At 49.4% G+C, this 22,019-nt stretch overlaps 1 protein-coding gene across 1 annotated transcript in view; it reads right to left on the bottom strand.

The window, feature by feature from the left end:
- Positions 1-536: 536 nt before the first annotated feature.
- The window catches only part of LOC311173756 (galectin-9-like), a gene marked incomplete at both ends in the record, with an annotated part of 80,263 nt that continues 58,780 nt past the window's right edge, over positions 537-22,019 (bottom strand). Inside the window, 2 exon segments of the mRNA XM_084237842.1 lie at positions 537-683; positions 2,295-2,378. Of these exon segments, the coding sequence (XP_084093968.1) occupies positions 537-683; positions 2,295-2,378 (231 nt within the window).

The following is a 22,019-nucleotide window of genomic DNA, read 5'->3' as shown; positions in this document are numbered from 1 at the left end:
ACAGCCAGGCCTCTTCTGAGTTAGCCTCTCCCAACCCTACCTGCTGCCTCCTCCCACTGAGACACAGGGAGGGCGGGCGGGAGGAAGGTGGGTTCCTCAGGGGTGGGGGAACCTTCAGTCCCATCTCAGAAGCAGGGGTGTTTCCTCTGTTCGCCTGTCACCAAGCCTCCCTGACAGAGCTCCCTGCCCCAATGGAGCTGGCCTGTCTCTTCACACCTTGGGGGATTTGTGGGGGATCCATGGGAGCAGGTGGGGCTATCTGGACACTCCTGCTCAAAGTGAAGCAAGGAGCAAACTTTCCCTCCATGGCCCTTGGCCAGGACACCCTCCCCCTAATTCCAGAGATGCCAAAATGTCCCCTCACATTGAATAAGCCACACCATCCCAGGCCTGTGCCAAGCGTTTTCTTTATTTGAGGGACATGGGATGGCGGGGGAGGGGAGGGGGGATCTGGGGGCACTGGGACAGAGGAGGTGCTGGTGAGCAGACCGAGACAGCAGCACCCCAGCTTTCACCCCCAGGGTCAGGGATCCTGCCTATGTCTGCACCTGGGTCAGCTGGATGTCACCCCCCACTTCTAGGGTGTCGATGGCCCGCAGGTCATTCACACGGTGCTTGTATTCACACAGGGGCTGACGGTTCACTGCCACCTTCAAGCAGCTGCTTTCACACAAGATCCGCACCTGGGCGGAGAGGCCGTCGTTGGCGCCCCGCTTGGGAAGTCCTCAGCGCTAAGCGCAGGCTCCTGTGTCCCCAGCCCTCCTTCCCGCCTCCTCAAGCCTCCCTTCAGCCCCAACCTGCTTTCTAGCCTCACACAAGGATTCGCTCCTCACTGAACACTTGGCCTCAACTTCCCAGGCCTCATCACGCTGTGTCCCTCGCCAAGGTCGCCCTTCCTGCCCTGCACACATGGGGGCGCTGCTAAACCCCCGGGGGATTCAAGTCCTTCCAGGCAAGCCTTCCCTGCCTTTCCTGCCTCCTCACTGCCTCCCAGTCCAGCCGTGCTCCTCCCAGGCCTGTCCTGCCCTCCTCCCTCTCCTGCTAGACCTTGACCCAGCGGGGCTCAAGCCACCCAGTCCTCAGCGCCCAGCACACTCGAGTGCTCAGAGCCGGCGCTGCCCTGTCCGGAGGTACCAGGTCCACCCCAACACTCCCTCAAGGTGGCTGGGCCCCGCTGCGGGGCAGGGCTCAGTCTGTCACAAGCGCCACCTCATTTCACCCTAATAACGGGCTCTATGGCCAGCGGCCCCAGGTCGTTTTTTCGAGGAGGAAATTGAGCCCAGAGCAGTGAAGCCACCTGCTCAAGGTCACACAGCTCCCTAGACTCAAGCTGGGGCTCTCTGTCTTGAAACACCCCAACAGACTGTGTGAACATCCAAGCTCCTTCCCTGGTCCTCGAGGCCCACACAGTCCTTTTCAAGGCTGGGGCAGAAAACTAGGGCATATTTTCAAACACAGATGCCCAGACCCTTCCTTCTTTGTCCAGGACCAGGTCAGGCATTGATTTTTCTTTTTTAAACTCTGCAGGTATTTGAGTGTGTGGTCAGGGCTGAGACAGCAGGCCTGTGTGAGGGGCCTCCAGTGACACCCCCATACCCCTCACCCTCTCCCCTGCAGCCCTGCCTCCCTGATCCCAGAGAGCCCAGGCTCCGGGCTCTGCACATGGGACCTGCCGCTTCCACCCACTGAGAAGGCGCCCTCAGGCCTTTGCTTGGCTCACTCCTTCTGCCATTGAGGTCTCAACTGAACTGTGGTGCCCCTGCCAGCCGGTGGTCCCCAGGCCAGGCACGGCCACGGGCTGCGCACCCCCTGCTTCTGTGCTGCTCTCTGCATGGCGCCTGTTGTACCTGCAGGGAGCTGCCCCCGCCCGTCCAGTTGCCTAGTTCTTCCTCCACCTGAACTGTAACCTCAGCAGGGGCAGGGCCGCCTGAGCTTCCTGCTGTGCCCCAGCCCCTGGCAACTCTGCGCAGAGGGGCCCTCAGTCACAGAGCAGATGAGGGATTGTTGGGTGAGGAAAAGCATGACGCCTCCTTCTGGATGTGTTTGGTCACTTTGGGGCTCCATGAGCGGAGGTAAGTAACCTGCACTTGTGAGTTTATTTCCTCACCTGTGAAGGGAGCTAGCACTGCCCACTGTCTGTGGGAAATACTTAGAAAAGAATCTGTTGCAACTTTCCCTTCAGGGTCCAGACCTCACCTCAGAGGCATCAGCTCCCAACCCATCCAAAGTCCCCCCCATGTCTTCCTTCACTGGCCCCAAGGGAGCTCCTCTGAGTCTAGGCTTTGGGACCTTACCTGGAAGCTTTGGCCTGGGGTGAAGGGCATTTTGGGGGGCAGGTTTCTCTCTTCAGACCCCCAAGAGCTGTTGATCTGGGTGTTTCTGACCATGGCATTTTCATTAAATTGGGGGTTCGGGTGGAAGGCGATGTCACTCCCAGAGCACAGGTTGATGTAGAAACTGGGGTGAGGTGGGGAACTCACATGGACCTCCTCTGCCTACTGGGCCTCCCCAGCCAACCCAGAGCATAGGGGATAGCCAGAATAGTGGGGCTGCCTTCTCTGGGATAGGCCTGGCTTACCTCTGAGCCCTGGGCAGGATGGTGCCTGACACGACGAGATTCTTAAAAGGGTAAAACACCTGCCCCCCCAACCTCCTCCTGGAGATGGAGGCAAAGAAAGGCAGGATCTAGACAGGGGGAGGGGCCGGGCAGGTCACCAGGGGCAGCCAGAGCCCAGCCCTGCTGCATGGGGCCCTTGGTACCAAGTCCCAAGAATGCAGAGTGTCAGCTGAGCTGACTACCACGCCTAGAGTAGTGTGTTTTTGTGGAAGAGTCCATGGTCACTTTATCTGATTCACTAAATGCTCAAGGAAGTTTGTTCAGCCTTCCTCAGGGCAGGGGGCTTAAACTGTCACCAGAGGCACTTTGGCCAGACGCAGAGGGTAGCTGACTGAAGGGGACCCTCCCTTCACGGTCAGGGGGCATTACAGTTGACAGCACCTGTCAACACTCTCCTTACTTACTGGCTGTTTGAAGAACGTCAGCTGACTGAAGCGCTGCCTTTAATTTTGTGAGCTGCCCTTCACCCCCACGCTGCCCAATGCAAACCAAACCTCCACTCCTCCCAGGGCAACCACTTACGTAAGTTGGGTTGGGGTACACCATAGGGGGATGATAGCGTTCTGTTGAAAGAGACCAGGAAATCCAGTGTGGGCATGTGTGCCCATGGCCCCCACACAGTCTAGGGGTGCTCCAGTGTGAGCCTGGGGTCCTGAGACTTCAGCCCTTGAATTCTCCCAACCCCTCCCTCTCATGTCAGCCATGATAGTACTTCCTGCCCTGTCCCCCAGCCCCACTGTGGTCCTCGGCCTCCCCAGCACATCCACCAGGTAGCCCCACTATCCCCAGGCTTCCCACAGAAGAAGGAGAAGCAACTTCAGCCTGTGACCAGCAGTGACATCTTGGGGACTTATTCTCAGAAGGCAGGGCCATGAACCTCACTTCCAAGGGCCACTGCACCCCCTTTTACGTACCAGAAGGACAGGTTTTCCTGCTGGTCCCAAGGAGACCCACCTTTTGGGCTGCTGGGTAAACCCAGACTGTCTGCTGTCCCAAGGAAAGTTGCCGCTGAGTCCTTGATACTGAATTCCTGCCTCAGTTTCCCTCAGCCAATATAAGGAAACAGAGTATAACGAAAAGGAAAGAGGTTTAATTGGTCGACAAATGAGGAGGGCAGCAGACTCGTGTCTACAAGATCACCATCCTGCTCTTTGGCAGGCTACAGGGGTATTTATACAAAGTGGAAAAAAGGGGGAGATGGGCTAGGATCTGAAAAGGGGAGGGGGAAGGAGTCGGCACGGACACAGGTGGGCGCCAGCTTGCTTTCTTCAACAGCTGATGTTTAACTCATTTTTCCTTGGCTATAAAGACAAATCTGTCAAACAAGGGGGTAATTGAAAGAAATAGGGAAAAGACAAACTTGTTAAACTTGTGGATGCTTATCTGAGAGTCCAGTATTCACAACTGCCTCCCTGAGCAGACACCTGACCCGGATGTCCTCACCCTCCTGCTACACTCCCTCTTCCTAACTCTGAGACTAGAAAACCCAGTTCTTACTGAAGCGGTAATGATGGGGCTGTGAGCTGCCCAGAGATTTCAGACTTTCAGGAAACATCTGTCCAGAAGTGCCCTGCACAGTGTGGACGACTGGTTAAAACCCTGCTTTAACCAGGCTCGCCAGCACCAACAGCAATACCACTGACTGCCACCAGAGGGAACATGCTGAGGGGGCGAGTGCACCCTGGGCCTGTAACCAACACCATTACCAGGACCAGACCCTAGAACTCCAAAGGGGACTATTTCTTCCCTCAAGAGAGCAAGGTCTGGACAAAGATTTCTTCTGGAGAAGAAATACGGCTGTGCTTGTGGCCCCGGCCCATCTTTCCTCTCAGGGCACTTTCCCAGCATGGCCAAGCTTTGTAGGAGGAAGCAAATACGGGCCCTCGGTTTTCTGTGACTGGCGGCAGGACGGCAGTGGCTTGAGCAAAAAAGTGTCAATTCAGGCTGTTCTCCAATGCACCTTGGCCAGCCATCCCTGTCCCGATTCCCGTCCACCACTCCCACCCCCACCTTGGCCAGGCAGGTGGTCAAGGGGTCTTACCTCACTGCCCACTCCCCCTGCCTTGGGGGAGGCCTAATGCCTGGTCACATGTCCTCCTGCTAATCCACAGGAAGACCCAAAACAAAGAGGTTCAAAGAGAGAGGAAGAGACTTACGGAATTCTGACTTTTGTCCGGCAAAAAACCTGTAGACTGAGGGGATGAGAAAGGCAAAATGGTGGTTAATGTTGGAGCCACATGGCAGTTTGATGATGCAGAAATCGTGGACACAATCCCAGACTATTGCTCATCTTCCTCTTGCTCCCAAGCAATCCTTCCTGGGCCTGTGCCATAGAGAATCTTATTCACCCTGGCAGGTTCAATATGGTTATGAAACGGGGTGGGGGTGTCAGGGTTGGAGGAGAGGGCCATCCCCATTGGCTGCTGCAGAGAGGACAATGAGTCTGATGTAGACCATGTCGCTTGCTCAGCTCCCAGAGGCAAGCACATGGCCCCCAGTGCCTTTTTCATAGTTGAAGGCTGGTATTTACTGAAGACCTTGTATGTGCCAGGCTCTGGCTTCAGTGCTTTCTGAGGGAGGAATCCTCAGCTCCTGTTTCACTGGCAAGGCAAACAGACTCAGAAAGGCTAAGCAAGTTGCCCAAGCTCACCCAAGCAGCAAGTGATAAAATCCAAAATGGCATCTTGTCCTGTCTGACAATCTCCACCACACCCTGCCCTGCCCTGGCCAGAGGCAAAGCCAGGCTGCCTGCAGAGATTCCTGGAGGTCCAGCTGTACCTGACAGACCACAGGAAGGCTAGGGAGAGAGACAGCCCTGCCCCTAGCTCCCACTGCTCCGGAACCTGTCCCTATCCAGAGACTATTCTGGACTTCTTTCTCCTGGCTGTGCAAACTACACTCCACATTTATTTCTCACTGACGCCGCTATTACTGCGTAATGAACAGCCCCAGTCCCAGCCACGAGGCTCCTGGGTGTGGGGAGGAGGAGGTGGTGTGGGGGGACAGACACACAGGCACAGGCACAACGGGACGGGTGATGGCACAGCACAGAGATGTACAAAGTCCCGCCTGATGGAGGGAGGGGGCATCCAGCCAACTGCCTGGCGGGAGATGCCAGGAATGACATTTAAATAAAACACCTAAGTAGAACATTTGAAATAGAGCACTGAAGGGCCATTAGGGGCTTGCTTGTGGGGGGTGGGGGTAAGGCAGGTAAAGGGGGCTTTCAGCATGTGCAGAAGTGAAAGGACCAGAGAGCTTCAGGGGAGCAGGGGAGGCTGCTGGGGGGGCCTTTAAGATTTTTAAGCAGGGAGAAGTGTGATGTGTCTGGCAGTGGGTGGGTCTGAGGGAGGGGAACTAGACCAAGGTCCTCCTGGGGTGGCACCACATGCCCTGGAGCCAGGCAGAGGCTCCAGGAGGGAGAGTGCTGGCCATGGAGAGCCATGGAGGAGGGGAGGGGAGACTCAAGGATGACTCCTCGGTCTCCAGCTCTGGGCTGGGTGGTGTGGCTGAGACAGGGCACCCTTGTGTGGACATGCTGGGGTCTCTAGGACTTTTAGGACCCTCTGCCGACTGCCCCCCGGGGCCTCCGGGAATCACTCACTCGTTGTTTGTTCCCCCTGGGCTTAGATGAGAAATGAGAAGGCTTTGAGAATCACACCATGAAGGCAGCTCTGACAGGGTCAGTGGGTGTTGTGTTAAAACAAAAGGCAGGCATCAGGGGGAGAGGGAAGGGGTGTTAGGGGAGCCAAGGAAGAGAGAAAAGGCAGGAGCAGGGGTAAGAGGGAGAGAGCCCGGCAGGCAGAGAGAGCAGACCGCCACACAGGCAGGACAGGACGGGGAGGTGTGTCCCTAGAGTCACCTGGCTGGAGATTGGCCGGTACCTTCAGCACCGCACCCCCAGCCTGTGCTAGGAGGACGGTATTACCTGGACTGTGATGTCGGACAGCAGCACACAGCCATTGACAGAGAGTGTCTGCACGGTGGTAGGGCACGCGGTGTGAGTATCGCAAAAAGAAGCTCCCATTCACTGTCACCTGCAGAGAAGAGTCACTTGCACAGGAAAGGGGTCCCACCCCAGGGCGGGGGCACACCCAGCCTCCAACACACCCCCTGCCTCTAGACATGAGCACCTGCCTCTGGTTATCTCATCTGTCTCCCTTAGGGGAGGGCCCCAACCTGCACAGTGTGTCAGGGACATACCCGTGAGCCCAGGTGCATGGAGACTGCTTGGCTCTAGTTGTTGGCTTTTAGTTCTGTGGTGTTTGTTTATTGCAGGGTTTGTCTTTCTAGTAGTAGCTCACCTGGGGGTTATTCAACATGCGCATTTACGTGTGCATGCAAGTACTCTCAGGGAACAAAGGAGAGGCGACCTTGGGTTGCACATTGAGGGATTGGGAACTTCCATGTTTCCACAGACAGATAAACTCGCCCAACTCCCCGCACACAAGGCACATCTCTGTTTGCAACCTCTGGCAAAAGTGATTTGCAACCTCTGGCAAAACAGCCATTAGTAGAACCTGAGCAAAGGTTATAATAACGTGGCTGAACAATATGTGTTCCCAGGGACCTGGAGTGAAAGAGTGACTGCATCAAGGAATGGAATTAACAGGGACCTTAAAGACCCTGGAGGTGAAAAAGTAACAAGGTGACTTAACTAGGTGGGTTTTCTTTAAGATTTTTTTAAAATTTATGTATACAAGAACTGGGGTGTAGGTCAGATATGCTGGGAGTGAGAGGATTCACCAGAGACAAAGTGGGGAGCAGAACAGGCAGACTGACTGAAATACACTGCTGATGGGAGCAGCGGGTGAGACAGGAGAGGTCTGCTGCGCCATGTGGGCCAGCTCCAGGGATCGAACTCCTGCCGCAGTACTTGCCAATATCTTGATAGCACTGAAACTTAACCACTTTGCCACCAGGGAGCCCCAACTGGTTCTTTCTGGCTAAAAGAACCGACAGGTGCACCAGCAGAGTGCAGCCATCACTAACACCCTTAAAAGGAAACAATCTTGTTGCTACATATTATTGTTCAACCTGACCCAGTTAATGCAAGTTTGTGAAGGTGATTCACAGAGTCCCAGGGCTGAGGACAGGAAGCTGGAGGGGTGTCAAGAGTCCCTGCTCACCTGGAACTCTGAGCTCTTTACCAGGAAGCACAGTTCAAATGCATGTCCATTCTGGAAGGGATTTAGCGTCCTCTCCTTGGTCCCCCACCATCCACGCTCCTTTGTGTTGCAGACCACATACCCTCCATCCTCAAAGCGCGGTTGAAGTGGAAGGCTATGTCGTCGTCGGTCTTACCAGTCTGTAAGTTCACACAAAACCTAGGCCTGGGAAACAGCTCCGTTGAGGTCCAGCAGGGCCTCTCACCTCTAACTTCATCAAGAACTTGCCCGCTTACATGCTGGGCAGAGACTAGTTTGACATTCTCTGTTCCGCTAGTTACACTTAGTGTTTCTGTGCCCTTATTACATCTTGCCCCTGCAGTGTGACTTTCTAAAAATAAGTGGGAATTGGGTGAAGAAAAATGTGGATACTACCCATGAGAAGCCTAGGTCTTGGACTAATTACAAATTGAAGTCAACGAAGGAAGTTGACAAAGGTGCCTAGAAGTGAGATTCTTCACCTCCCAGGAACACTTGGAGGCAAGCTCCCAGCTGCTCAGCTGGGAAAAAGACAACATGTTTTCAAAACCTGTGAAATGGGTGGGAAGGTCCTTATGAAGACAGTGGCTAAGAGGGAGGCCATGAATAAACCTTGGCTCTTGGACACCAGAGACTTTGGTCTGCTTGTCCTTCATTGGGAATGTAACAGGGGGGGTCCCCAGGAAAGGGGGGAGGTTCCAGGTTTCCTGCCCAACCCAAGGGAGGGTGGAGCTGAGCTGGGAGAGAAGAAGCTAAAGAGAAGACTGAGAAAGGAAGGAAGCAGGATGGAGCCAGAAGGAGACCCGGAGGAGGCACGTGGAGCTGAGAGACATGTGAAGAAATTGTGCTTGTCTTTTGGTCGTGGACTGGGTGACACAGACATGGGTGAGAGACCCGTGGGGAGGTGATAATGGTGGTTTTTGTCTTGATTTTGATTTTGCTCTCTCCTCCCAAACTAGTCTGGTTGTTTCTGATCCTTTTCTGTGGGTCCCCTCTGGAAGATGCTTTAGACTTGTGGCAGGCTTTGGGGTCTAGTTCTGGCCAATCCTGCCTTGGTGAACTTTTACCCACAAGGGCATGGGTAACTTTGGGTGCTTGATTTAGAAACTATATTCTTTGCCTTTCCTGTATTGTTTACTAATTGTATTAAAGTTCCTTCCCATTAAAGTCTCATATGTTTTGTGTGGATGATCGGACGGCAGAACCTATTTAGAGCAGGCAGGTTAGCGTGGTCTGGGGTGGCCCTCTCCCTGCCCTGTAACAGAAGGAGGTATGTGTCCCCCCTGAGGTGTGAAAAGAGTCAGCCAGGCCTGTCCTCAGAGCCCCCACTCTGCACCACCATTCAATGACCTAGAACCTCAAGTTGCTACATCTGCCTTTGGGGGTGATTAATGACATGGGGTTCAAAAGGGCCCCAATGCAAGTAAATGTTTGTTACTGTCTCTCCTCAGAAAAAGTTTCTCACCATCAAAATGTCCTTTGAGTCTAGTTGTGGCTCTAAGGTTGAGGAATTAAAAGAAGCTTCCAAGAAGCCTGACTCAAAAGGAGGTGCTGTTCTGCCTTTGCCAAGACGTATCTTGCTACTGTCCTAAGAGCAAGCTCCAGACTGAGGTCTCCGCTGAGGCGACTCCAGCCTCCCAGAACTTGGCCCCAACACTGTTCGCAGCCTGCCCTGAGGCTCCCTCTGGCCTTCAGGGGGTCCCACATGTGAGGAGCTCAGGGAGGTGCACTGTCCCATCCCCAAGGGACTGTCTCTGACATCCCTGTGGAGCCCATTTGGTTTCTCTCTGGAGAGGAAAGTCCCAGAGGCCACCCTCAAATCCAGGTGGCTCAGCGAGCTCTCCATCCACAGGCACAGGACGCGCTGCCAGGAGCACTCAAGGAAAGGACCCGTGACCTGAATCAGGAAGTCTGTGTTCCTCTTCACATGGAGAATATTGTCCTGAAATAGCTCTAGGCCTACATGTTGCCCGTGTGGCCCCTCAGGTTCACTCCTGTAGGGCTTTGAAAATCCCGCACCAGGAAAGGGACAGAGCAAAAGCTCCCATGGGAAGAGGTGGGGACAGTTTCTACTGGACAGGAGGGGTGGAGAGGGCAGAGAGAACGGAGGAGAGAAAGGGGCAGAAGTTTAGACTTGAGGTCGGGGGTGCCCTGGCAGGCAGGGTTTAGGGACTCCAGGGGCCTCACTTCCCTCAGCGTCCCATGGGGGCACTCAGGGCTCTCAGAGAAACCCCATGGCAGCATGGCTGTGTCCACCTGGCTGGAAGGCCATGGAGGGGGAGTTGCCTAGAATCCAGATGCCAAGCTGAGGTAGTGGAATGAAGGGATCCAGTAGGTCCCAGGCCGCATGCCAGGTGAGGACAAGACCACTGGGGGCAGAAGTCGGCTGGAATTGAGACAGAAGTCATCTGAGAGAGGGCCATGTGTGGGGGGCTTCCACGGGCATTGCGAACTTCAGCAGGCAAGCAGCATGTAGGCCCAAGCTGAGCAAAAATCTCCCACTTCCGCACCCCTGGACCTCAGCAGAGGTCAGCTAGGGCTGCCCGAGCATCTGGGGGCCTGCCAGTTTCTGAGATGGTCAAACTCTTCCCTGTTTCCAGACATGCCCCGGGACTTTCCTCAAGAGCAAGTAGGGGAAACAGTACTGAGATTTTGCATTTTGAATTGACTTAGCATTTTCCAGAAAAGACCTTGAAACCCAAAGTGGCCAAATTACATTTGATGACAAAGTTGAAATATTTCCACATCAGCAGAATGAAGGGCAGTATGGGAGATAAAGGGAATGATCTTTTTTTTTCTTTTTTTTTTTTGTAACTCTGGGTCAGAGAGTACAAAGTTCAACACCACAACATTTTATGCTTCTGCATAGGCCTGTGTTCTGCCGTAGACTGTATTAGCCCTGTGAGGCCCTCGTGTGATCGGCAGGTGACAGTGGTGCTGTGGGTGATGCTGGGGACTGGGAGGGACTGAGTGAACCGACCAGAGCTTAAAAGTGCTGGGACTTGTTAAGGATTGAGGCTGAAGAGAAACAGAAGTTCCAGGTACCTGTTTTCACTGGAGAAATAAACGATCCCTTTGATAGTGATTTTACTTCCTTCATGGAGACCCTCCGGGATAGGCGCGTAGTAAGGGAGAGGCTGCGGGGAGAAGATGTAGGTCAGTCAGTGGATCCACCCACTTCTCTTCCTGCCCTCAGCCTTCAGTGCTTGCTTGGGCTCGCCTGAATGCCCTAGCACCTCCCTGGGGGCCTGGTGTGACTGTGACCAGCACAGAGGGTGTCTGGGCCTCACTGATTTTCCAGGCCCAGGAGGAAGCCAATGAGAATCTAGATAGTTCTACAGACATTCTGAGATTGTGATGTGGCGACACGGGCTTGGGGATGATGGGACAGAGAGATGGCCTCCCTTGAGAGTATGCAGGAAATGAGGGTTCCAGGAGGGCCTTCTAGGAAGGGAAGGAGCATGCACCCTGTCCTGAGATGAGAGGCCCTGGGCCCCCCACCAAGTTCCTGGTAAACACTCGGGCCCTGGACAAGGGCTTAGACGGCCTCAGGGACAAGGGTCCCATTGACCTATTCTAGAGGATAAACCTTTCTGCTCACCTGGAAGGGCCACGAAAAAGATGCCTTCCCTGCCCACCCCACCCATAAGACAATGGCAATCATGACCTTTTTACTTTCCCAGCCACCTAGTGGCACCTATTTCAAGATCTTTTCTGCAGTCACTGGGCGGCCCCCTCCTCTACTTCTGCTTCTGGGCCCTATATTCCTTCTTCTAGGCCCTTGGTAGCCTCCAAAGCTCTGATGTTGTCGCTCCACTGCTTCAAGGCCCCATCAACAGGCCCCTTGTCAAATTCTCTTTCCCAGGCCTCTTTAAAGGAGGGATGGTTATGGTGGGCACACATATCCAGGTGCCCACTCCAGGTGTGAATCTTAATTCTGATGCTCATCATCTGAGTGTCCTTGAGAAACTTACTAAACTATTTTTGCCTCAGTTTCCTCATCTGGAAAATAAGGATAAAGTTACCTTCTGTATAACATTTTTCGCTGATTTAGTAAGAACATCTGTGAAGAGGTTGACACATAGTAGGTGCCTGTTTACCACCACTATCTCTTTCTACCATGGTCTCTGAGTAAGATCGCCAAATTGGGTACTTTTCAACATTCAAATCTTACTCCTAGAATGAATTTTATCTAATATGGATTTTTACAATCTGCATGAAACATAATTCTATCTCCTAGTAAAGTTTCACATTTTCAAATTGTTAATATGTTATCATACTTCTCTTTTGGGTTAACTCCCTACAAAAAGGAAATGTCTATAGGACTCAGGCATATGGTATATGTGAGATCCTCAGTTAGGGTACAATAGGGAATGGTGGGGACTATGACAAAATAATCTCATATCTTTCATCTAGAAGGGCAGGATCCACTCAGCTCAAAGCAACGATTACTCTCTAAGCATAGGGTTTTTAAAGTTCCCAGTTTTTTTTAGAAGATAGAAATCTGGTCTTTTTTTCTGTAAAACTTTCTAATTCCTAAGGTAAAATTAAATTAAAAAGGATTGTGGAAGAATTGAGAGAAACATAATGAAATATATGCAATGGAAAGATATAATGAAGTATATGCAAATCTGTATTTGCCTCAAAATAACTCTAGAGTGGAAAAGGATGTAAGTTTGAGCATAGATGAAGCAAGACAGGTCATGAGTTAATAACTGTTGAAGTCAGGTGATGCCTATGTGTTGTTCTTATTATTCTTCTGCATTTGCTATAGGAAGAGTCAAAAACAATGTAATTTGAAAAAAAATAGCCAGCAGCCAAGCACAGTCCAGTGGCCATTGCCTTGTGACCTTGAGTTCTATGACCTCTCAGAACCCAGGGCAGAATCCAGCTCTCACGCACACTCGCACAGTGTCCTCACTCATGTGGGTGGTACTACCCATGGACATTTGGGAGGGCATCATGTTGTACCTCAGGCCAGGTCTGAGCAATTCACAAGTCCCCTCCATCTCATTCTCATGGTTGTCTCTTCCACGTCAGCGGTTTTGGAGAAGCAAGTCAGCCTGATACATGTGTGAGCTGATGGCACACTTCCTGAAAACTGCTTCCCCCATTTGTGTATAGAAGTCTGAAATTCTCTTAGAAGCATTTTGTGCAGTCAGGAGAGACAGTGCTTACATTTCGAACACTGCTGGCAAGTTTGTGGCCTTCACTTAAGCTTTATCTCCACAGAACAGAAATCACTGAGTGATGGAGGGTGTGGGTGTGGGGCTGTCAGGCACAGAAGGAAAGTGAGGACAGAGAGGGGAAGGAGGCCACAATCCCCCAGCAGCACCTATAGCTTAATCTTAAGACATGCTTGCCCCTAAAAAGTTTTGTAAGATCTCAATATATCTTAAATGGTGTCCCCAACACTATATTTAACTGAATATAAGTCTTCAGACAAGGTTATTCATTGCAGAAAAAGGACTGAAAAGAATCTAAATCAGAAAAGGGTGAAATAAATTATGGTATAAATTATGGTGAAATAAATCTATTTTACATGTCTTTACTTATTGAGGGATGACGTATCTCTGGAAGGAGTCAAGGAAACTGATAACACTAGCTGTCTCCAGGTGGAGATGGTAGGATAAACAATTACTACTTCCACGCCCCCCAAAAACATCCACATTCCCATTGCTGGAATCTGAAAATGTTAGGACACCTGGCAAAGGAGCTCGGCAGGTGTGAGGAGTGAGGGGTCTTGAGATGGGCCATCCCTTCTTCCCGGGGGGCCAGTGTAGCTACAGGCTCCTCACCCTAGGGAGGCAGGAGAGCAGAGTCAGTAGTAGGAGCTGTGACAACAGAGATGGAGGAGGAAGCAGCCTTGAGCCAAGGGAAGCTGGCAGCCACTAGACGCTGGAAAAGGAAAGGAGACGAATTGTCCCCTGAAGCCTCCAGAGGAAGCAGCTCTACTGACACTTTGATTTTCTCTTCTCACCTCCAAGACTGTAAGAGAATGGATTTGAGTTGTTTTAAGTTTGGCTGGTCATGGCTGCTATGGAAATTTGACGTGTGCGCATGCGTGTGCGTATGTGTTTGCGTGTGTGTGTGTGTGTGTGTGAGTCTGAGAAAGAGAGAGAGAGAGAGAGAGAGAGAGAGAGAGAGAGAGAGAGAGAGAGAGAGAGAGAATAGGCCCAGCACCTGTGCTTTACTGCCACACAGGCTGCCTCTCTCAGTGAGCGCTGAGCATACTCACTCCTGGCTTACCAGCTGCCCCCCACGGCCACAGTGAGTCCTGTCCTGCTTGTAAGTCCAGCCGCCCCTCTGGCCGTGGGAGGAAGTTGGGCCAGACGAGGCCAGGCCTGAGCTGAGAATGGGCTGAGGCTCCCAAGCCAGACCCTAGTGGTGTGGACAGCTCTGCAGAAGACGGCTGGGCCACGTGCCCTTCCCGTCACACTATGGAGAAAGTGAGGGTCCAACTCCTCGGGGTCAGGGGTTCACCGGGAGAGGCCCCCCATGTGGGATGGGGAGTCCCAGTGCCTGTGGCAACTGCCCCCATTCTTTCTCTTGTTTGGACTTCAGGACTTGTTTTTTTTTTTCTTTTTCTTTTTTAAAAGATTTATTTATTTATTTATTTATACAAGCACTGGGTACAGTCAGAAGCGCGGGAGGGCGAGAGAATTCACCAGAGCCAGAGCGGGGAGCAGAACAGGCAGAAGGACCGAAGTACACTGCTGAGGGGAGCAGCGGGCGGCAGGAGAGGTCTGTGCACCATGTGGGACCCTCCTCCAGTGGCCAGGGAGCAGCTGGGGATCGAACCGGTGCCACACAGGCTGCGGGCAGCTTCGCAACCCAGCGCTCAACCACTGTGCCACCTGGGAGGCCCTTCAGGGCTTGTTTTAATTCTCTTCTGCCCACAGGAGGGCAGAAGAATAAAACATTTGGAAAGAATAAAACATTTATTAAAATAAATGGCATTTTGGGAAGAGCTCTGGGATCTCCCATATGGAGAGTGTGGGTGCCCAAGACACATTTTGAGCCTGAGGCCCCACCGAGGCATTAATCACACCTGGCCCAGCTTCTTCCAGCCCCACCCCAGAAGCCTCTACCAGCTGGTCACGGGGCACCAGGCCAGCAGGGAGGGCACAGGCCAATTAGGGGCCCTGTTGAGGCAGGACACAGTGCACCGTCTCAGTCACTCCCCGCACTCAGCACCCTGCTACTTCCCATCCAGAAAGGCTCTGGAAGCTTGCCTGCCCCTCCCCTGCCCCTGCCTCTTGGAAATCTCTTTGCCAATCAGACTCCTGTGACAAGCTTGGGCCCACAACACAGTGAACACAGATGCTTCCTGGGCCTGGTTGCCACTTGCATGACTTGCTCCATTTCTGCTTTCCCCCTTGTCCTGGAAGTCAAGACACCTTCCTTCTCTGCCACTTACCATTGGGGCCATTTGGCAAGTGACCACACTTCTCTCATCTCAGCTTTCCCAGGGATGGAGTGGGGACATTAAGACTCCTGGGTTTGAACAAGACACCTGCAGACAGAGTCTACATATGTTGCAAAAAGGGGCAAAATGTGGCTTTTCACACACACCCTCCCCTCACACAGTCCTCTCTGATCTCTCTACGTACACCCTGGCCTGCCCTTGACCTACTAATTCACCCCTCAGGAAGCAGACAATTCCTCAAATGGCCTTCCCTACTGCCCCCAGACTCCTTAGAATACGAAACAGCCCCACAGCCCCCAGGACAGGCAGGTACCTTGCAAACTCTCTAGACAGGTGACCCACTTAGTCCTGACCTCAAGCCAGAGGGCTTGAGGCTCCTGGATTATCCACATTTTACAGATGTGGAAACCCTGGCCCAAGGAGGCAACAGCCACTTGCCTGAGGTCATCCAGCTAGTGGTTGGTTGAACCGAGAAAAGCCATCTCTAAGGAGAGTGCCCCTGACCGCCAGGCTGGACTGGCCCCTTCCCCAGAAGCCCTATCACTTCCCCCACTCTACCAGCCACCATTCTTCCATTTATCACGGACGCCTGCCTTCCCCAGAGCACCCAGGACAGGTTAGACACCCAGAGGGAGCACAGACCCCAGTGCTGACCACGCCATCCTCCTGGAAAGGCGTTGCTGAACAGAATTGTGCCAGCTTGTCCCATCTGGCTTTCTGTGTTCGCTTTGGGATGGTACCTGCCCCTACGCCTCCCCTGACACACACTCGCTGCCAACCATGAGTTGTTTCCTCAAACACCCAGAACTGCTTCCCACAGCCTGGGCAGCCCCTCCACTCAGCCATCACCACCCGCCAGCAGCATGGAACTCACTGGGCCCAGGTGGATAGCTGGCTTGGCAGCGCTGAAAGCCATCTTGCCCCACTCCTGCGGCCTGCACTACTTCCACCAGACAGTCCTCTGCACTAGAGAGGACTTAGCCAAGAAATAGAAGCCTAATCGATTTGGCAATTGATCAATGGGGAGGAGCCAGGAGCAGGAGACTTCAGTCTAGATATATTGCAAGGTGGAGTCCTGGAGGAGGGGCAGGCTCTGGCAGAGAAACCACTGCCCCCTCCCACCCAGTGACCCTTGCTGCCTATTCCTCATGTGCCCCACCCTGAGAGCTAGTATTTGAGTCTTACAGGTCCAAAGTGCCTGCCCCTACTGACAAGTTTCCAGATGTCATCATCCAGGAGTGTATGACTGTGTCCCTACCTTGGTCCGTCACGGTGTCCAGAAAATGGCAGGCCTGCTGGAAAGGGCCTTTGTTCCTGGGTTGCAGGTACACGGGGTGGTGCTGCTGGTGCTGATGGGAAGGACTGGTTAGACGCATTTTATTCACAGAGAAACTGAGGCTCAGCGAGAGAAACCATGGCCACGTAGCTCACCACTGGTAGCCTGAGTTATATGAAGATACTGAGGTCCTCACAGAGTATTTCTCTCTTTCAAAATTCTATTCCTTATACATAAACATATAATCATATGGAAAGAAATGTTTCACAGATAGAAAATCTAATGAATTTAAAATCTAATCTTTCTTTTTTTTTTAAAGATTTATTTATTTATTTATTTATTTATTTATTTATTTATTTATTTATATAAGAACCGGGGTACAGGCCAGATGCGCAGGAGGGTGAGAGGATTCACCAGAGACAGAGCGAGGAACAGAACACGCAGACAGATGAAATACACTGTTGAGGGGAGCAGCGGGCAGACAGGAGAGGTCTGCCGCGCCATGTGGGACCCTCGCCCCCCACCACCACCCGCGGCCGGTCAGGATCCAACTGGCGCTGCAGAGGCTGCAAACAGCTTCACAGCGCTGTGCTCAACCACCTGTGCCACCAGGGGAGGCCCTGATCTAACTTTCTAAAATACAAAATCTAATCTAAAATCTATCCTGATGCAGCTTTTGTTCCAAAAGCACAGGCTGCCCTGGGGACTCTGACCCTCCTCGCTGAGTGTGTCTTCTCTTGCCTCTCCTTATTTTCTGGGCTTGAGAATGCACGTGAAGAATATTCCAGGTGACAGGGCAGTCAGGGAAACATGAGCCACACCGCCTTTAATTGACTTCAGCACCTAGTTAAGGGAAATGCTGGTGTGCACAGACAGCAGAGTGGGCTGGGTAGGGGAGGTGGAGGGGCAGAGGGGCGCTGATGTAAGCTTCCCTGCCACCACCAGGTCCCTGCAGTGAGGAGGCACAGAGGTGACCCTGCGAAGACCAGGGAAGGCCAAGAGGGTAGAGTGTTCCCTGGGCCATGCATCCCTGCCCCCTCTGCCTTCTCACACCTTCCCTAGAAGTGGCAGACTCTGCAGAGACCAACCTCTTTGACGTGTATACAACAGACCACAGCCACGGTCCCCTGTGAACCTCCTCCCTCCCCACTATGTTCTTGGGTCAGCCACAACTTTTTTTTTTAATATTAATTTTTTATTTTTTTACATCATTGTTCATTTTTATTTTATTTTTTTAAATAATAAATTTTATTTTTATATTCCCCCATACAATTGCAAACGCCCCATTCTGACCCCAATCCCTCCCCTCCCGCCCCCCACCCCCCAAAAAGTGTCTCTGGTTCATAGTTTTTTGTTGATTTTGATTTTCACTTTCTTATATTCATTTTCCTGGTCCCTTATTTAAGTTTTCTAGATTCCTGCTATGAGTGAGACCATCCGGTATTTTTCTTTTTCTTTTTGGCTTATTTCGCTGAGCATGATCCCTTCCAACGCCATCCATGTTGCTGCAAATTGCATGTGTTTATCTTTTTTGAATGCTGAGTAATATTCCATGGTGTATATGTACCACATCTTCTTGATCCAGTCATCTATTTTTGGGCATTTGGGTTGTTTCCAAAGCTTAGCTATTGTAAACAGTGCTGCTATAAACATAGGGGTGCAGGTGTTCTTTGGAATTGATGTTTCTGTGTCCTTTGGGTAAATACCTAGGAGTGGAATTGCTGGATCATATGGAAGCTCTATGTTTAGTAGGTCCAGAAATCTCCACACAGCTCTCCATAGTGGTTGGACCAGTTTGCACTCCCACCAACAGTGCAGAAGAGTTCCTTTTTCTCCACACCCTCGCCAACATTTGTTGTTGCTAGATTTTTTTAATATGTGCCATTCTCACTGGTGTGAGATGGTATCTCATGGTAGTTTTGATTTGCATTTCCCTGATTACAAGTGATGTTGAACATTTTTTCATATGTCTGTTGGCCATTTGCATTTCCTCTTCAGAGACGTTTCTTTTTAGCTCTTCTGCCCATTTTTTGACTGGATTATTTTCTTTGTTGTTGCTGAGTCTCATCAGCTCTTTGCAGATTTTTGTGATCAGTCCTTTATCATTAGTGTTGGGTGCAAAAATGTTCTCCCAGTTGGTGGGGTTTCTCTTTGTTTTTGTTATTGTCTCTTTTGCTGTGCAGAAGCTCTTTAATTTGATGTAGTCCCAGCTGTTGATCTTTGCCTTCACTATCACTGCTTTGGGTGATGTGTCTGTAAAGATGTCTTTGATGTGCAAATCCTGTAGTGTTTCGCCTATATTTCCTTCTATGTATTTTATGGTTTCAGGTCTTATGTCTAGTTCTTTAATCCATTTTGAGTTGATTTTTGTGTATGGTGTGAGGTAGTGGTCAAGCTTCATTCTTTTGCATGTAGCGACCCAGTTTTCCCAGCACCATTTATTGAACAAACTTTCTTTGCTCCAATGCATAGTCTTTGCTCCTTTGTCAAAGATTAGTTGACCATAAATCTGTGGGTTTATTTCTGGATTTTCTATTTGATTCCATTGGTCTGTATGTCTGTTCTTGTTCCAATACCATGCAGTTTTGATGATTATGGCTTTGTAGTATAGTTTGAAGTCTGGGAGTGTGATGCCTCCATTTCCTTCTTTTTTTTTCAGTAGCGCTTTGGCTATTTGGGGTTTTTTGTGATTCCATATGAATTTCATCAATAATTGTTCTATTTCTTTGAAGAATGACATTGAAATTTTGATTGGAATAGCATTGAATCTGTATATTGCTTTTGGTAGGATGGCCATTTTAATAATGTTTATTCTTCCAATCCATGAGCAGGGGATGTCTTTCCATTTCTTTGTGTCTTCTTCTATTTCTTTTAACAGTGTTTTATAGTTTTCTTTGTATAGGTCCTTTACCTCTTTTGTTAGATTTATTCCCAAATATTTGATTTTTTTTTGTTTCGATAATAAAAGGGATGGTTTTTTTGATTTCTTCTTCTTCAGATTTATTGTTTGTGTATAGGAAGGCTACTGACTTTTGCGTGTTGATTTTGTATCCTGCCACTTTACTGAACTGATTGATGAGTTGAATTAGTTTTTCTGTGGAGATTTTGGGGTTCTCTATGTATATTATCATATCATCTGCAAATAGTGATAGTTTGACTTCTTCTTTTCCTATTTGGATTCCTTGTATGTCTTTCTCTTGTCTTATTGCTCTGGCTAGGACTTCCAGTATTATATTGAAAAGCAGTGGTCAGAGTGGATATCCTTGCCTTGTTCCAGATCTTAATGGAATTGCTTTCAGCTTTTCACCATTGAGAATGATACTGGCTGTTGGCTTGTCATAGATGGCCTTTATGATGTTGAGGTATGTTCCTTGTATCCCAAGAATTTCAAGGGCTTTTTATCATGAATGCGTGTTGCACTTTGTAGAAAGCTTTCTCAGCATCTATTGATATTATCATATGGTTTTTATATTTCTTTTTGTTGATGTGTTGGATAACGTTGATTGATTTTCGGATGTTAAACCATCCTTGTGTCCCTGGAATGAATCCAACTTGGTCGTGGTGAATTATCTTATGGATACATTGTTGGATTCTGATAGCTAAAATTTTATTGAGGATTTTTGCATCAGTGTTCATTAGGGAGATTGGCCTGTAGTTTTCCTTTTTTGTGTTGTCCTTGTTCAGTTTTGGTATTAGTGTAATGTTGGCTTCATAGAACGTGTTTGGTATTGTCCCTTCCTTCTCAATTTTTTGGAAGAGTTTGTGAAGGATAGGCACTAATTCTCTCTGAATGTTTGGTAGAATTCATTTGTAAATCCATTAGGTCCTGGGCTTTTGTTTTTGGGGAGGTTTTTGATTACCATTTCAATTTCGCTGCTTGTAATTGGTCTGTTTAGGTGTTCTATTTCTTCTTTATCTAGCTTTGGGTGATTGTAGAGTTGTAGGAATTTGTCCATCTCCTCTAGATTGTTGAACTTGTTTCCATATAACTGTTCATAGTAGTTACTGATTATTCTTTTGATTTCTGCTGTGTCCGTTGTGATTTCTCCTCTTTCATTTATGATCCTGTTTATTTGTGCTTTCTCCCTTTTTTCCTTTGTGAGCCTGGCTAGGGGTTTGTCTATTTTATTTATTTTTTCAAAGAACCAGCTCTTGGTTTCATTGATCTTTTGGATTGTTTTTTTAATTTCGATTTCATTTATTTCTGCTTTGGTTTTTATTATTTCTTTTCTTCTACTGGTTTTGGGGTTTTTTTGTTGTTCTTTTTCTAGATCTTTGAGCTTCGAGATTAGGTTGTTTCTTTGAGTTCTTTCTTGTTTTTTGATGTGAGCTTCTATTGCTATATATTTTCCTCTTATTACTGCTTTTGCTGCATCCCATACATTTAGGATATTGGTGTCCTCCTTGTCATTCAATTCAAAGAATTTTTTAAATTTCTTCTTTGATCTCCTCGTTAGTCCAGTGGTCTTCCAGTAGTGTGGTTTTTAATCTCCATGAGTTAGGATAGTTCCTTGCCTTCTTTTTATGGTTTATTTCTAGTTTGATGCCTTCGTGGTCAGAAAAGATGGTTGGTATGATTTCAATCTTGGTGTATCTGTTGATGTTTGTCTTGTGCCCCAGTATGTGATCAATCCTGGAGAATGATCTGTGTGCGCTTGAGAAAAATGTGTACTCCGTTTTTTGGGGGGGTTTAGTGTTCTATAGATGTCTGTTAAGCCCAAATGCTCTAGGTCCTTATTTAGAGCTTTAGTGTCTTTACTTATTTTTTGCCTTGTTGATCTATCCATTGTTGATAGTGGTGTGTTGAAGTCTCCCACTACGTATGTGTTTTCTCTGATGTCTGTTTTCAGAGAGGACAACAGTTGTCTGATATATTTTGGTGCTCCTTCGTTTGGTGAGTATATGTTAATGAGTGTTATTTCTTCTTGAAGTATTTTCCCCTTGATCATAATGTAGTGACCATTGGGGTCTCTTTTTATTTTTTTGAGTTTGAAGTCTGTTTTATCTGATATAAGTATAGCTGTTCCTGCTTTCTTTTTTGGTCCATTTGCTTGTAGGATTGTTTTCCATCCTTTGACTTTGAGCCTATTTTTATCTTTTGTAGCTAAATGTGTTTCCTGGAGACAGCAAAAGGTTGGGTTTTGTTTCTTAATCCAGGCTGCAACTCTGTTTCTTTTTATTGAAGAGTTTAGTCCATTTACATTTAGAGTTAATATTGATATGTTAGCATCTGTATTTGCCATTATGTTTGTCTTTCCTTTGATTTTATTTATTTATTCTTTTAATAACTTTTTTTTTTTTTGGTCTTCTTTCGTTGTTATTCGTCCCTCTGAGGTTCTGGCTTTAGGGTTCCTTGTAGTATTTTTTGGAGTGGGGGTTTAGTCGTAATGAAATTCCGGAGTTTCTGTTTGTCTGGGAAGATCCTTATTCTTCCTTCATAGAGGAAGGAGAGCTTTGCGGGATAGTGTATTCTTGGTTGGCATCTGTTTTCTTGGAGTCTGTTGACTATGTCCCTCCACTCTCTCCTTGCCCGTAGTGTTTCTTCAGAGA

The sequence above is a fragment of the Talpa europaea genome, assembly GCF_964194135.1.
Source record: "Talpa europaea genome assembly, chromosome: 7".
Lineage (NCBI taxonomy): Eukaryota > Metazoa > Chordata > Mammalia > Eulipotyphla > Talpidae > Talpa > Talpa europaea.
Note: the sequence above shows the minus strand (reverse complement) of the source record. Positions and strands in the feature narration are given on the sequence as shown.